Source organism: Alosa sapidissima, chromosome 18, assembly GCF_018492685.1.
Source record: "Alosa sapidissima isolate fAloSap1 chromosome 18, fAloSap1.pri, whole genome shotgun sequence".
Classification (NCBI taxonomy): domain Eukaryota; kingdom Metazoa; phylum Chordata; class Actinopteri; order Clupeiformes; family Clupeidae; genus Alosa; species Alosa sapidissima.
This window is the reverse complement of record NC_055974.1, coordinates 29828924-29846221: the sequence shown is the minus strand read 5'-3', so window position 1 is coordinate 29846221 and position 17298 is coordinate 29828924. Positions and strand designations below refer to the sequence as shown.

At 43.7% G+C, this 17298-nt stretch overlaps 1 protein-coding gene across 2 annotated transcripts in view; it reads right to left on the bottom strand.

Annotated features, from left to right (window-relative positions):
* Positions 1–3231: 3231 nt before the first annotated feature.
* The window catches only part of il13ra1 (interleukin 13 receptor, alpha 1), a 32207-nt gene continuing 18140 nt past the window's right edge, over positions 3232–17298 (bottom strand). Inside the window, exons 3-10 of one of the 2 annotated variants that reach the window (XM_042070052.1) lie at positions 16797–16947; positions 15115–15211; positions 12109–12296; positions 11598–11743; positions 9440–9572; positions 5823–5910; positions 5353–5416; positions 3232–3413 (exon numbers count right to left, since the gene is read on the bottom strand). In XM_042070052.1, the coding sequence (XP_041925986.1) occupies positions 3318–3413; positions 5353–5416; positions 5823–5910; positions 9440–9572; positions 11598–11743; positions 12109–12296; positions 15115–15211; positions 16797–16947 (963 nt within the window). In that variant the 3' untranslated portion in view covers positions 3232–3317. The remainder of the gene's footprint in view (positions 3414–5352; positions 5417–5822; positions 5911–9439; positions 9573–11597; positions 11744–12108; positions 12297–15114; positions 15212–16796; positions 16948–17298) is intronic. The other variant, XM_042070053.1, reaches the window with a different exon arrangement.

Genomic DNA, 17298 nt, shown 5'->3' with positions numbered 1-17298 from the left:
ATATACTTAGTCAAGAGTATGGTTCACGGGGCTATTAGGGAGGAGCGCAGCAAAACGTAGTCAAGAGTGTGTGGTTCACAGTATGGTTCATGAGGCTAGCGTAGCAAAACGTAGTCAAGAGTGTGTGGTTCACAGTATGGTTCATGAGGCTAGCGTAGCAAAACGTAGTCAAGAGTGTGTGGTTCACAGTATGGTTCATGAGGCTAGCGTAGCAAAATGTAGTCAAGAGAGTGTGGTACACAAGGCTATTAGGGAGGAGCGTAGCCAAACTGTCTTTAAAGCGTAAGCAGGGGCGGCCATGTTGGCAGCGGGCTCTGGCCAGCTCGCCATATAATAAGACTGGAGGGATCATCCATTCGATGAACATGCCCGGCCCATCGGAGATGGCGTTCACAAAGGATGGTGCACAGGTCACTGGAGCCAGTTCTCTCAAGTATGACAGAGACCCTTTCTCAAAGTCAAGGATTCGTGCTTGGTACCACGAGCCCTGCCGAGTCAAATCCTTCAAAGACGAGGCGAGGCTTCTTCTTAGCATTCGGAAAACACACAATGGAACAGACTAGCGAGTGTGCAGGAAGCTGCAGGTGTATTATTAAAAATCATGTGTGCGCACAGGATTGTGGGTGTTCCAAGCATGCAGAGGATACACGCATGCATCCTCGAAAATTCTCAGAAAATCTCAGAACGAAGGACACAATACTCAATACTAGAATTTTAAAGCACCCTTGACATTGGAACAGTGCTTGGTGAGATTCGATGATGTAACGTCCTTGAAAAAGCGAATTTGAAGGACCCATCCTTGACTTTGAGAAATGGTCAGAGTGGCACATGGTCTTTCCAGCACACCCAGTATGGACCGAAGCCCAAACAACAACACAAACCTACAGGAAGCATCCCACAGCTGGGGAGGGGTTTCATTACAAAACAGCATTTAATTGTACAATTAGACCATTTAAAATACAATGCAGAGAAAACAACAGTCTTCTTTTGGCAGATCTGTACACATTTACAAGACGCTAGGGTCCAGGCACTAGGGCGAGCACACCCGCCTGCCTGTGCAGGGCTCAAGGCACTTGAGGTAGACAGAGGACTACATAGGGATGAAGGAATAAACATACAAACACACACACACACATACTGTACACACACACACTCATATACTGTACATACACACTCTACACACACACACACACACATACTGTACACAGACACACACACACACTCAAATCATGTGTCTCATTAAAGCAACATCAAAGCACACACGCTATCTGTTTATCCAGCACCGTTATTTCATTGGAAATAACGATGTCCACAGACAAGGTAGAGTATGTTGCATGATTTTTATGGAAGTATGATGTCAAATTTGTAGTTTCTTATGTCTCATTCCATCAAACTACAGATCCACTACCTGATCTGGCAAACTTACATAGTGCGGTTATAGCCGATAGAGGGTCGCAAAGCGAATGCAGAAGTGCCGTTCACCCTGTTACGAGTTGATGAAGCACTGAAACGATTTTGGAAACATTATTTTAAGCTTCAAAATAATCTTTGGTGTTGCTTTAACTGTGGCATAAGCCAGCTCAGGATACACTCAAATTTGATATACAGCATATAGCACACACACACACACACACACACACACACACACACACACACAGTCCCTATGAAAACACACTCATGTGCACACACACACAAACACACACACATACATACACACAGTCCTTATGAAAACAGGCTTATGCGCGCACACACACGCACACACACAGGGGTTCATCAGCCAAAGTCCCAATGAAAACACACTCATGTGTGCGCTCACACACAGTGGGTCTTCAGTGGGAGTCCCTGTGGTAAGACAGTGCTGAGCTGGGAACAAAAGCAGGATGCTGAGGGGTCCTTAAGGTAGTCCTGGAGGAGGCACACACACCAGCCAACTCCACCGCTCCAGTCCACCTTAAAAAGGCCAGGGTCTGCCCAAAGTTCAGCTCAGTCTCTGACCTCAGTAGCCCGAGGAGCTGCATCTTCTTGGAGTGTGTCTTCACAGTGTGTGTGTGTGTGTGTGTGTGTGTGTGTGTGTGTGTCTTCACAGTGTGTGTGTGTGTGTGTGTGTGTGTGTGAGTGTGAGTGTGTGTGTGTGTGAGAGTGCGTGTGTGTGATTAATGATTAATAGGAGTCTTTGTTTGTGAATGTGTGTGAGCATGTGTGTGTGTGTGTGTGTGTCTGTGAGTGCGTGTGTGTGATTAATGATTAATAGGAGTCTTTGCTTGTGAATGTGTGTGAGCGTGTGTGTGTGTGCGTACACTCAAGAGTCTTCAAGGTCCGAGCTCACTAAAGGGCTCAACATGCTTCTGCGTCAACTCCACGGCGTAGCTACTGTCAGTCCTACGGCGTCGTGACCCTTTTACGGTTCTGCGTGGGGTTGCTTTGCATCGCGGTGCATTTCACCGCCAGAACGCTCGTTGTCGCCTGTGTCTGCGTCGCTCACCACCGAAACCACAGACTGTATGACTGAAACGCTACTCAGAATGGCAAACCTGTCGTGCTAAAATATTAATCTTATTTGTTTGGCCCTTTCTTGCTTAGATTTTGTAAAAAGTATCGAGAAATAGACACAGTAAACTCCTACTGTAACCAGCAAATAAGTCTGAGGTTATTTGCGAGGTGTCTGCCAGTCAGTTTAAGTTATGTTAGCAAGCGAACTTTAGCACAACTGCCCACAAAGTACTGCTTGCTGGCAAAGTGCTAATTTCATAATGTTACTGACATATAGACACTTTACAAACGGATAACCCCGTCATTGTAACCAAAATATGTCTGAACTTATTTGCAAAGCTTAAGACAGTAGGCTGCTTGAAACACCGACCATCAACACACAGGACGAGTTGACCAATCACAATCCTTGCGGCCTGCGTTGCCTCGACGCAAATGTACAATTTTTCGGAGGTGCACGTGGAGCTACGGTGGAGGGGTTCACAGACACGCAGAGGGGTTCACAGACACCCAGAGGGGTTCACAGACACCCAGAGGGGTTCGCGGAGGTACGCCGTTGAGTCCACACAGAAGCATAAAACAGGCTTTACAGGTTGACTATGTTTATGTGTGTGTCACGATTGTGTTGTGTGTTGTGTGTGTGTGTGTGTGTGTCATGATTATGTTGTGTGTTGTGTGCGTGTATGTGTCACGATTATGTTGTGTGTTGTGTGGGTGTGTGTCACGATTATGTTGTGTGTGGGTGTGTCACGATTATGTTGTGGGTTGTGTGTGTGTGTGTGTCATGATTATGTTGTGTGTTGTGTTGTGTGTGTGTGTGTGTGTGTGTGTCATGAAATCTGTTGTGTGTTGTCCACATCTGTGTTGCTGGGACACACTTCCAGGCTGATCTCCACCCTCTCGGGCGTTGGCACATAAAGACGCTCCTGTGGGGTCAACAAAGGGCAAGGGTCAGAGGTCATCAACACACACCCACCCACACACGCCCACACACACATACACACACATACACACGCAAACGCATACACGCCCACACACACATACACACGCAAACGCATACACGCACACACACACACACGCGCGCACACACACACACCCACACAAAGATACTCCTGTTGGGTCAATAGAGGACAGAGTCAGAAGTCATCAAGACAAACACACACACACGCACACTCTCATACCAGCCACCTCACAGAACACACACACACACGTACACTCCTGTTGGGTCAACACAGGTCAAGAGGTTATCAACACACACACACACACACACACACTCTCATACCAGCCACCTCACAGAACAAACACTCTTCAGAACACACACACGTACACTCCTGTTGGGTAAACACAGGTAAAGAGGTTATCAACACACACACACACACACACACACACACACACACACACACACACACACACACACACACACACACACACACACGCAGGTTATCAACACGCTCACACACTCCTATTGGGTCAACAAAAATCACAAGACAATTCATTTTCACATTCAAGGTAGAAGACTGACTGCTTTAAAGATGCCCTGCCACACGGATTTCATTACTTTGCGGTAATGTCTTAAGTTCTACCACGGACTCTAACATTTTTTGTGGAAAACATGCCTTAGTTACCTTGTTTCAAGCCATTCTAGAGTGGTATTTGAAGACTCGGCTCGATTTGCGCCAGTTGTCATTAATATTCAACAAGCTAAGCTGCTTGACTCTGATTGGCTAACAGCAAGTAGGTTTCGTCCATAACATGACAGCCGTTATCAACTAATTTTAGCTTCATGGCATGAACTTAGCTTGGCTAGCGAGTGCTATTTGTCCAAATGTGCATAAATAAAACCTGCTATGCTAGTGAGTCCATTAAACCTGTATAAGATGGCACTTCCTTGAGTTGACAATAACGTTTTACTTACGGGCACTGGTCTTAGACTGCTGTGATGGTAGCCTACTGCTCCAGGCTTCAACAGCAGCCTTTTTGCAAAGCCTGTGACATTGTTCCAAAAAATAATCTGAAGCCATTTGATCCTCAAGTCTGGGTTCTTGGGCAAAATGCATTGTTGAAGTTCTATTTGTGCATAGCGCACAAGTCTGTTGGCATTCAGCCATCCTTGCATAGGCCTATGAAAACTGTCACAGAGCTAAACGAATTTTGTGGGCGCGGTCTCAACTGGGCGAGCTCATGAATAGTAATGAGCTCATCAATTCCACGTCAATCTGAAGAGCTTTTGCAATTGGCCTAATTTCTCCATTTATTTCTTTTCAGTGGCTAGAGCTGACAGAGGAGTTAGCTGTTCATTTTCACATTCACGACATAGCACAAACACATATGGACCTAACTTGTAAAAAAAATACAAGTAAAAACGGTTTTGTGTGGCAGGGCACCTTTAAGAAGAACATGCAGAAGACTGTGAGTGTGTGTGTGTGTGCACATGTTTGTGTGTATGTGTGTGTGTTTATGTGTATGTGTATGTTTTTCTGTGTGTGTGTGTGTGTGCTTGTGCATGTTTGTGTGTGTGTGTATGCGTGTTTGTGTCTGTGTGTATGTGTGTGTGTGTGCCCGTGTGCGTGTTTGTGTGTATGTGTGTGCACGCGCTTGTTTGTGTGTGTATGCGTGTGTGCGTGTATGTCTGTTTGCATGTGTGTGTGCGTGTATGTCTGTTTGCATGTGTGTGTGTGTGTGTGTGTGTATAGGTCTGTGTGCGTGTGTGTGTGTAGGTCTGTGTGCACGTGTGTGTGCATGTCTGTATCTCTGTCGGTCTGTGTGTGTGTGTGTGTGTGTGTGTGTGTGTGTGTGTGTGCATGCCTGTATCTCTGTCGGTCTGTGTGTGTGTGTGTGTGTGTGTGTGTAAAACAGGATGGTTACCATCAGTCCCTTGAAACTGTCCAGATGAGGCTCTGGGATCTTTGGCAGGAGCCTCTCCTTGTACCTGACAAATTTAAAACACACACAGACACACAGACACAGACACACACAATAAATGATCCAAACACACACACACACACTCAATAAATGATCCAAACACACACATTTACAGTATAAACATACAGAGAACTATTACAGTCCACACACACCACTCTCATATTCGCCACCTCACAGAACACACTCTTCAGAACACACACACACACACACACACACACACACACACACACACACTATTGGCCAGTCGTGATCTCAGCCAGGCCCAGCTGGTCGTCGCATGGCTGGTAAGTGCTGCTAGGCCCAGAATGGTGGCCTTTGTGGCCATTTTGAACCTCTGCATATCCAGAGCAGCGCGCACACACACACACACACACACACTATTCCAAGCTACTCACTTGTTCCAAGATACTCACTTGTAGAAGAAGAGCAGTGCACATATCCAGAGCAGCACACACACACACACCACCACCACCAGATCCACGGACAGCTCCGTGGCGGGCCCTGGGAACAATCAGCTCCAGGTTAGGGGTGTAGTGGTGTAGGGGTGTGTGTGTTACAGGAACAATCAGCTCCACGTTAGGGGTGTGTGTGTGAAATACTCTCTTGCATACACTACTATACTCTCTTGCATACACTACTATACTCTCTTGCATACACTACTATACTCTCTCTCTCACATACACTACCAAACTCTCTCACATACACTACTATACCCTCTCCCATACACTACTATAGTCTCTCACATACACTACTATAGTCTCTCACATACACTACTATATCTCTCCCATACACTACTATAGTCTCTCACATACACTACTATAGTCTCTCACATACACTACTATAGTCTCTCACATACACTACTATAGTCTCTCACATGTACTACTAAACTCTTTCACATACACTACTATACTCTCTCACATACACTACTATACTCTCTCACATACACGACTATACCCTCTCATACATACATGTAAAATGACTATAATAGTGAGTGTGCATGAGTATAGTGGTGTATGTGCAAGATTATGACAGTGTGTGTAAGTCCAAGTATGAATTGTGTGTGTGTGCGTGTATGTGTGTGTGTGCGTGCGTGCGTGTATCCGCGTGTGTGTATGTGTGTGCGTGCGTACGCGTGTGTGTATGTGTGCGTGTGTGTATGTGTGTGTGTGCGTGCGTGCGTGCGTGTATCCGCGTGTGTGTATGTGTGTGTGTGTGCGTGTGTACGCGTGCGTGTATACGCGTGTGTATGTGTGTGCGTGCGTGCGTGTATGTGTGTGTGTGCGTGCGTGTATACGCGTGTGTGTATGTGTGTGTGTGCGTGCATGCGTGTATGTGTGTGTGTGCGTGCGTGTATATGCGTGTGTGTGTGTGTGTGCGTGCGTGTATGTGTGTGTGTGTGCGTGCGTGTATACGCGTGTGTGTGTGTGCAGTGTTTCCCCTACAATGTATTCATCAGCGGCGCAGCGCCACTCCTGGAATTCAAGCGCCACTGCAAAAAAAGCCTAATTAAAAAAATAAAAAAAAGACGCAAGTGAACTTCAGGAACAGCTGCCGTTCGTTCAGGTTTCATGTCAACAAATAATAGTAGGCTAACGTTGAAGGCGCAGTCAGGGATTCCACAGGAGACCACGCTTGTTTGTGTTTAAGTTTATTAGCAGACGCAATTTTGTGCAAAAAAACGTAGCCTACATTATGTTAACCAAGGAACCAAATTAAACACGCCAGCGAGATAGCTCGCCCCTACCTTCAGTAGCCTATTCCCAGATAAATTCCACACATTGTTTCGTTTTTGTTTGTGATACAGGCAATGCTTTCAAGCCCTGTGCTGCTAAAATACCTAGGCTGTGAAACTAAGGTCTAGCTAGCCTATTGGTGGGTTTAATTGAATTTGAGTAATAGGATACGCAATCATTTACATCTGAGATAGTTTAATGTGAGTACACCAAAAATATAGATATGATACAATACACTTATCTGATATAATCCAAGATAGATTTTCTTCGAGTTTTTGAGCATTTATTTTACCAAATGACATGGAAAACATAATTCATTTCATCCACATATTCTTATGCACCATGCACAACAACGCTACTAAGTTAGCTTAAAACCGTGAGAATCAAGCAAGCCTCACGGGCCGTCACAGCAGCGTACAGTGTAATGACATGAAAGAGAAGTCTATATAGTTTATACAGTGCTGTGCAAAAGTTAAGACACCCATGCTGAAATTGACTAAAGGGAGGAATAAAAAACATATGTTTCCTTATTTTGTCTTAATGCCTTAATTTAAAAAAAAATAGGACATCAATTATTTATTAATGTATCATGTATCGTAAATAAATAAATGTTATTATATAAATACATGTCTTAACTTATGCACAGCACTTTATATTCTCAATAGTAATAGTTTGTACAGTGGCCTACAGTGTACAGTTGTACAGTGACTAATAACTAATAATGTACTGTAATAAAGTAATGTAATAAAGTACTGCAATAATCATGCTTTGTAAATGCTTGTGTTGATGGCTATGTCATAATTTGTAACTCAATCTGTCCATTTCTTTCACAAAATCCACCAGAAGTCACCATTTAAGGGGTCCTTTTTTCACATTTTTCTCTTTTTTTCCCTACGATCAACAGCACCGCTGCTGGAAAAAATTCTAGGGGAAACACTGGTATGTGTGTGTGCGTCACTCAATCTCTGTGTGTGGGCCCTGCCAGAAGCGATCCCACAGTCCTTTGATAGAGCAGGTAGGCCTCAGACAGTTATAAGTTTAAGTTATAAGTTGTGTGTTTGATGCAATCATATCTAACATATACTGTGAAGCTTCATGGTTAAACACTACCCTTAAATTATCTATACGAATTTGTTCGAAAATCATTGAATTTAAATTCTACTTCCTTTAATTCAAATTCAAATTGTAATTCTAGATCCTGTTTTTGACCTCAATTCAAATTCAATTTAAATTCAAGTGTGGGTGATGTGTGTGTGTGTGCGCGCGCATGTGTACGCATGTGTATACATGTGTGCGTGTGTGTGTAAGTATGTTTATATGTGCGTGCATGTGTGTGCATTTGGTTGTGTGTGTGTGTGTGTGTATGTGGTGTGTATGTAGTGTGAGTGTGTGTGTGTGTATATAGTGTGAGTGTGTGTGTGTGTGTGTGTATGTGGTGTGTGTGTATATGTGTGTATGTAGTGTGAGTGTGTGTGTGTGTGTGTGTGTATGTAGTGTGTGTGTGTAGTGTGTGTGTGAGTGTATATGTGTGTGTGTGTGTATATATATATATATATATATATATATATATATATATATACACACACACACACACACACACATATACATATATGTATGTGTGTGTGTGTGTGTGTGTGTGTGTGTACTGTATGTAGTGTGTGTGTGTGTGTGTGTGTATGTATATGTGCATATGTGTGTATGTAGTGTGTGTGTGTGGTGTGTGTGTATATATGTGTGTATGTGTGTATGTAGTGTGTGTGTGTGTGTGTGTATATATGTGTGTACTGTATGTAGTGTGTCTGTGTGTAGTCCTTACCGTACTCCTTTCTCTGGCTGGGTGTGTGTGTATATATGTGTGTATGTAGTGTGTGTGTGTGTGTGGTCCTTACCGTACTCCTTTCTCTGGCTGGGTTCGCTCCCCCCGGATGTGTGTATGTGTGTGTGTGTGTGTGTGGTCCTTACCGTACTCCTGTCTCTGGCTGGGTGTGTGTGTGTGTATGTAGTGTGTGTGTATGTATGTAGTGTGTGTGTGTGTGTGTGTGGTCCTTACCGTACTCCTGTCTCTGGCTGGGTGTGTGTGTGTGTATGTAGTGTGTGTGTGTGTGTGTGTGTGTGTATGTAGTGTGTGTGTGTGTGTGTGTGTGTGTGGTCCTTACCGTACTCCTGTCTCTGGCTGGGTGTGTGTGTGTGTATGTAGTGTGTGTGTGTGTGTGTGTGTGTGTGTATGTAGTGTGTGTGTGTGTGTGTGTGTGTGTGTGTGTATGTAGTGTGTGTGTGTGTGTGTGTGTGGTCCTTACCGTACTCCTGTCTCTGGCTGGGTTCGCTCCCCCCGGATCCACACCACGCCTTCACCACACTCTGCACCCCCACAGAGTAGCCGCACCTGCTGTTGTACTGCACCATGTACCTGCTGGAGTCCACCGTCACCCGCTGCAGCAGACACACAACACACAACCAATGGGCCATGTGCTTCACCAGTGTGTGTGTGTGTGTGTGTGTGTGTGAGAGTGCGAGAGTGTGTGTGTGCGTGTGTGTGTACAGTATGTACAGTATGTATGTGAGAGTGTGTGTGTGCGTGTGCGTGTTTGTATGTACAGTATGTATGTGAGAGTGTGAGAGTGTGTGTGTGTGTTTGTGTGTGCGTGTTTGTATGTACAGTATGTGTGTGAGTGTGTGTGTGCGTGTTTGTATGTACAGTATGTATGTGAGAGTGTGTGTGTGTGTGTATGTACAGTATGTATGTGAGAGTGTGCGTGTGTGTGTTTGTATGTACAGTATGTATGTGAGAGTGTGAGAGTGTGTGTGTGCGCGTGTGCGTGTGCGTGTTTGTATGTACAGTATGTATGTGAGAGTGTGTGTGTGTATGTACAGTATGTACGTGAGAGTGTGTGTGTGTGTGTATGTACAGTATGTATGTGAGAGTGTGTGTGTGTGTGGGTTGTGTGATGATTGACAGATGCCACGCCCCCACAAGCCAGACACACACTAATTCTATAGAGCTTGCTGTAACAGGCTAAAACATAAAAATGTTTGCATGCATATGTAGGCTACTTTAAAGATTGTCAGATTAAAGATTGGCAAACTTCCAGTGAACTTCTGGTGACAATCCGAATGTACATATGACATTGCTGCAAATTTACCACAACTCTTTGCCAGAAACCTAATTTGCATGTGAAAATATGACTGCCGCAAATTTGCGGCAACTGTTTGCCAGAAACCTGAAATTTCTGTAAGGGATTGCCTACGTTGTTATGTTAAAAGGGTTCACTCCAAATTATTGTCTAGGTATAATTAGGTTCATATAGGCTGTTGCCTCCCATAACTTCATAGTTCTGCTAAAAGTGTTTGTAAAATATAATTATCTGAAATGCAATGACTTTCAATTGGTCATTTAATATTTAATCTGTGTAGCACACAGACTACTGCCGTGTGACGTGTGAAATGATCAGGAAAGAGACCTTTGCTGATATAGTTTACAGAGCAGAGGTCACTTTTATTTAATTAGCAATTCTTTGTTGTTACTATGCAGTGTCTTAGGGCGCTTTCATTCGTTTCTGTTCGCATGGCAGCACGTTCGTTTGTGTTCACATGGCAGCATTTATATTGGAACAAACGATATAACAAACCCACGTGAGATCAAACGTTGGTCTACAAACAAACCCACGCGCGATTCAATTGTTCCCTGATTGGTCACATTTGACAGTTGAAGATACTATCCCGCAGTCACCTAACCCCACATTTAACATGGGCTATTAAGAGCTCCATGTGTGCGTGTGCGTGTGTGTGTGTGTGTGTGTGTGCGTGTGCGGGGTGTGTGTGTGCGCGCGCGCGTGTGTGTGTGTGTGTGTGCACGTGTGTGCGTGTGTGTGTGTGTGGGGGGGGTGTGTGTGTGTGCGCGCGCGCGTGTCCAAAGTCTTCTCCCACTCTCTCCCGTTTCCGTGTGTAACTCTGGTAAAGTTAGCCTAAGACATTCGCTTGAAATTCAACACATAGGCTAGCTAGATATTCTGTTAAAAGTGGAATAAACGTGTAGCCTAATGTGTAGGCCTACAAAAATGTAAGCACCAGCGAGTTGTTCCGCTACAACGGCCTGATTGCTTTCTCACTGCAAACGAACCGCACTAGAATTCGATTGGAAACAAACCAAGACTACTTCCTTCAAGCGGTCTCGGTCCGTTTGTTTTGTTCCGAAACAGAGTGCTGTTGCTGCTTTCACATATACCCAATCGAACCGATATTTGAGGGAAACGCTCCACGTTCCGATTCAACTAGCCAGGTGTGAAAGCGCCCTTATTGTGTTTAAAACATTTCACCTCTATAGAATGTGGTGATTATTGTTCAGACTATAATTGTACCACCAAAATCTCTAATCGTGCCATCCCTAGTGTGTGTGTGTGTGTGTGTGTGTGTGTGTGTGTGTGTGTGTGTATGTGTGGCTCAGACAAACACACTCACCCCCTTTTGCTTTCCACACTCTGTGTAGTCGAGCTCGTAGTCGAAGCAGGTGTCCTTGATGGCTGGGAAGTCCGGCTTGGTAAAGCTGAGCTCCAGCTGATTGGCTCCCTCCAGTCTGAAGGACACCTCAGGAGGGGGGGGCTTGACTGGAGAGAAGGAGAGAAGAAAGGGGGATGAGGAGGGAGAGAGGGATAGAGAGACAGAGGGAGAGAGATAAAGAGACATGGAAGACAGAATTACAGGAAATATTTTTTTCTGCCCATACAGCAGTCTTTCAGCACCCTCTTTAAGGTTATGGTGTCTGTGTGTGTGTGTGTGTGTGGTACGTGTAATGTGTGTGTGGTATGTGTAATGTGTGTGTGTTACATGTAATGTGTGTGCGTGTGCGTGTGTTACGTGTGTGTGTGTGTGTTTGTGTGCGCGTTCTATAAAAAGTATCAAAAGTGTGGTACGTGTAATGTGTGCGTGTGCGTGTGTGTGTGTGTGTGTTCTATAAAAAGTATCTCCATACAGCAGTCCTTCAGCACCCTCTTGAAGGTGCTGTTGATGATGTCGTTGCCCCGGGTTCCGTTGACCAGGATATACACGTACATCGTGGAGTTCAGTTTGTTGCTGTTCACGTGGCAGCCAATCAGCTGCAAGCCTCTGAATATGCCCTGTGGACACCGCTCCACCTCCCCCTGCGGCCGATCAGTAGACCTGACAACAGGGGGAGGGCAGTTTATTTAACCATTGTTATATGTCCATTTCAACAACCCTTATCATTACAACGTTTAAACATGCTGCAGTCCTAACACCAAACGTTTAAACATGCTGCAGTCCTAACACCAAACGTTTAAACATGTGAGGCAGTCCTAACACCAAACGTTTAAACATGCTGCAGTCCCATCACCAAACATTTAAACATGCTGCAGTCCCATCACCAAACATTTAAACATGCTGCAGTCCTAACACCAAACGTTTAAACATGCTGCAGTCCCATCACCAAACATTTAAACATGCTGCAGTCCTAACACCAAACGTTTAAACATGTTGCAGTCCTAACACCAAACGTTTAAACATGTTGCAGTCCTAACACCAAACGTTTAAACATGCTGCAGTCCCATCACCAAACATTTAAACATGCTGCAGTCCTAACACCAAACGTTTAAACATGTGAGGCAGTCCTAACACCAAACGTTTAAACATGCTGCAATCCTAACACCAAACCTTTAAACATGTTGCGTTTAAACATATTGCGTTTGAACATGTTGCAGTCCTAACACCAAACGTTTAAACATGTAGCAGTCCTAACACCAAACGTTTAAACATGCTGCAGTCCTAACACCAAACGTTTAAACATGTTGCAGTCCTAACACCAATTGTTTAAACATGTTGCAGTCCTAACACCAAACGTTTTGCAGTCCTAACACCAAACGTTTAAACATGCTGCAGTCCTATCACCAAACGTTTAAACATGCTGCAGTTCAACGAAAGGAAGATTCCGTGGCACACTCAGAACTTTATACGCAATAGTGATGTTATTTTCACCACATTCTGATTGTGCCACGACACTTTCCTTTTTTGAATTGAACTTATGCCATCGGCATAAGTTCACAAACGTCACAATACCTTATTTTATTAGTATCAATATACTTTTAAGAATGACAGTCGGTGCTTCCCGTAGCCTGTGTGTCTTTTCTCCTCACACACACACACAGCTTTTAACCTGCAGCGGTCATATGATAAGTAGCGAGACATGGCTGCTAGTTTAAGTGATATTGTGGCCGCACGTCAACAAATAATAGTAAGCTAATGTTTAGTTGATTTGCACCTCTCTAATTTAGTAAATTCAGGCCTACTGTTGGGTGTCATGACATTTCTAAAATAAGCTACACAACCGATTGGCAAACCTTTACATCTTGAGAGTTCCTTCCAGGTACCTATCCCGTCTGCTCGCACGTCATGTCTATCACCAAAATCAGAGAAATTAACATCGCAAGACATTTATCTCTTCTATGATCCCAGAAAGATTTTCTTTGACGTTTTTTGAACATTTATTTTAGCTAATGACAAATTGCATCCATATATCCTTGCACTATGTGCGCCTATTTTCCTCTAGCCTAAAACCGTGAGAATGAACCGACAGGCACTCAATAACACACACACACACACACACACACACACACACATTACATGTAAAACCGTGAGAATGAAGGGACAGGCACTCAATTAGACCTACACACCACCACTGTAATGACATTAAAGACAAGTGTAATAGTTAAAAAATCAACATGAAGTATTCAAATTACTGAATATTTTAGCTATAAGTAATTATGCAGGTCATAAAATACTATAAACTATTAACAAAATATATAAAGTTTGAATTTAATATATGAAATTAAAATATGACAAGCAATCATGTTCCATGTGTGTGTGGAGGGTCAAGCAGAGACTAGGATCGCCACTGATGTGAATGATCACAGAGTATTCAATATTACTGATGGCGTCAAGGTGGCGGGGGCCCCAGATAGATAGATAGATGGATGGATAGATACACATTTAAATCTAATCAGTACTGTCTTTCCTGGTCCATGCTCTGACAACAGCTCAGACACAGAACGTATATGGAGAGTAGGGATGTAGAGATAACCGCTAGAATGGTAAACCGTGATAAAAATGTTGACGATAACAATTACCGTTTTCTTTTCAAATATCATGATTATCACGGATGATTACCACGGTGTTGAAACCGTATGTTTAATCCTTCCCAGCTTCATCCGAGCCTGCTTTTGACATACAGTAGGCCTGGTACAATGGAACAAAACTGGTACTCTACTGATTCTGTTGTCTAATTGATGGTTTTAACTGCTATTCGGATTAGGCTACACCTGATTTTAAAAGGCGGAACATTTTCACCGCAAAACGTGCACTGTATCATTTAGCCACTCTGCGTCTTTTTATGTTCGCGTCCACATGAAATCCGTTCCACTCACGTTATCAGGAGAACACAGTAGCCTAAAGTTTTATTTTGAACACTTACTTTGGTCTCACTCATTGGATCCAAATAACAGAAATAGCCAATTAAACAACATCAAGGAAAAAGTGACCGGGACACTGTTTGAAACTATTTCAGCTTGTGTCGGCCTATCAGTGCTTTCTGAACATATTGAACTCACTTTTAAAAATACTGTGATAATACCAAAAACCGTGATCATTTTGATCACTATAACCGTGAGGTTACATTTTCATACCGTTATATCCCTAATGGTGAGCGATAGAAAGGGGACCTTGAAATTGTGGCGTTAAATGTGGTGTGATGAAAATAAAATAAGTTATGCGCACCAGTGCAACCAATGCAATAATGTGGTCTAGAGCCCTGCCAGCTGTCTGTTTACATTCTATTCAAGTAAACATGGTACAGTACAAACACAAGACCATGTCTGGCATCTAGACTTCCACTGACAAGCACACAGACAGACAGACAGACAGACAGACAGACAGACAGACAAACAGACGGAGGAGGGTGCAGAAGTACCAGTAGTAGCTCTGGAGGTTTGTGACGTTGTCCAAGGGGTGCCAGGTCCAGTTGACTGTCTGATGGGTGTAGTACACAAGCCTGAAGTCCTTCACCTCTGCATGCAGGCAAGAAAACACACCATCAGAAAAGAGACACGAGTATGTGTTCTGTGTGTGTGTGTGTATGTGTGTGTGTGTGTGTGTGTAGGGAGTAGATATGTGTGTGTGTCTGTGTGTGTGTGTGTTTGTGCATTAGGGATGCCACAGTACATTGCCACGCTGTACAGAACGCCCCCTGCATTTCGATACGCAGATGCAGCGGTGAACTTCCGTAATACGTCTGTCATCCATCATCATGCTTATTGCAAAATCCAAAACCAAATCCCCAAATTAGAAAAAGTTGAGACATTGTGTAAAATGCAAATAAAAACACAATGTGATAATCTGCTAGACTCGTAAACTCATATTTGGCTGTAAAAAGGACGCAGGCAAAATATCAAATGTTGAAATTGACTATTTCATGGAAAATATATGTTAATTTTGAGAAAAGAAAACAAAAGGAACATTTTTCATTTTTACAATCTAGTGTACTTTATCCTGCAAAGGAAGAAATTGCATTCAGAGGTGATCCAGATATAGCACGTCTTATCTGCCTGAGCTGCTTTAACACGGTCCTGTGGCTCCATAAACCAACATGTGCCATTATTCCTGGAAATCATGGACTTCTCTGGGGTAAGGAGGTGCGGCCTATCCAACTTTCCAACTTTTTTTAGTGCTCAGTTCAAAACCAAACATCTATGACAGTGTGGAGGTGCTTTAGTGCCTACAGTATGGCCATCTTGCTCATCTGGCAAGGGACAATCAATTCTGAATGATGCATTGAGGTTTTGAGCAACATATACCGCCATCCAGGCAATGTCTTTTTCGAGGAACAATATCTAAACAGTATTTCTCTATAGAGGAAGAGTAATCCAGACCTGTCAAATTAGGTGCGTCATGGAATGAAAAACATGATCAAGAATACCCCATACTGTTGAGCAACTGCAATCCTCTATTCGTTCTCAAAACTCTAGCAACAGAGCTCCTCAGCGTTTCCTAAACGTTTACAGGATGTTGTTAAGAGGTGGAGCAGCACAGTGGTAAACATTTCCCCGTCCCAACCTTTTTTTAAACATGTTGCTGGCATCAAATTCAAAATGAACTTGTATTTTTCATGAAATAGTCAACATTTTCCTTTTCAACATTTTATATGTTTTCTATGTCCCTTTTGCAACTAAATATGGGTTTACGAGAATCACTATCTGTTTTTATTTGCATTTTTCACAATGTTCCAACCTTTTCTGATTTGGTGTTGAACATGCACCGAGCCCCTCTGAGCCTATCAGCACTCGGCATGCAAACAGGAGGTCGAGAAGAGAGAGAACAAAACTAAACACAGCTGACTGACTGACTGTTCCAACATGAGCTTAGCGCCTACAAGACAGAGAAGCCCACTGAAGCGATACCAGCTGTCAGAAGCCCTGAGGGAACATTTTGTTTTTCAGTAGGCTACAATGGTGAGGGTGAGGCAGCGAATGAAGTATAGTCTGCAAGCATTACTTCTGCAGTCCAGCTTACTATCAAAACTACACCAAAAACAGGCCAATATCTCAGTGATGAAGCAAGTGTGTCCACGTACGTGTATTTGTGTGGTTGTGTTACCTGCTGAACTCTGGACCTGCAGTGAGACAGGCTTGCTTTTGGAACGATGACTGGGGCAGTCGACCGGATCAGTGGTGATGGTGAAGGTGACGTCCTCCTCCTGGGACATACACGGGAGCGTGTAGTTGGTATTTCTGGTTCGTCGAGACAGCTGAGGAAAACTGCATGTCAGCATTCAGGGTTTTACAAGACCGGGGTAACAGAACACAACACTGGGGTAACAGAATACAAGAATGGGGTAACAGAACACAAGGCTGGGGTAACAGAACAGAACACAACAGAACACAAGACTGGGGTAACAGAACACAACAGAACACAAGGCTGGGGTAACAGAACACAAGAGTGAGCCAACATAACATAGACTGGGGTAACAGAACACAAGATCCTCCCCGTTTCATAGAACAATGTGCCAGTAAAATATGTAAGGGATAACGGCCACCGAGGTGTCCTGTTATACGGAATTAATGGACGAGGGCGAGGGGCAAAAAACTTTTGGTAACAC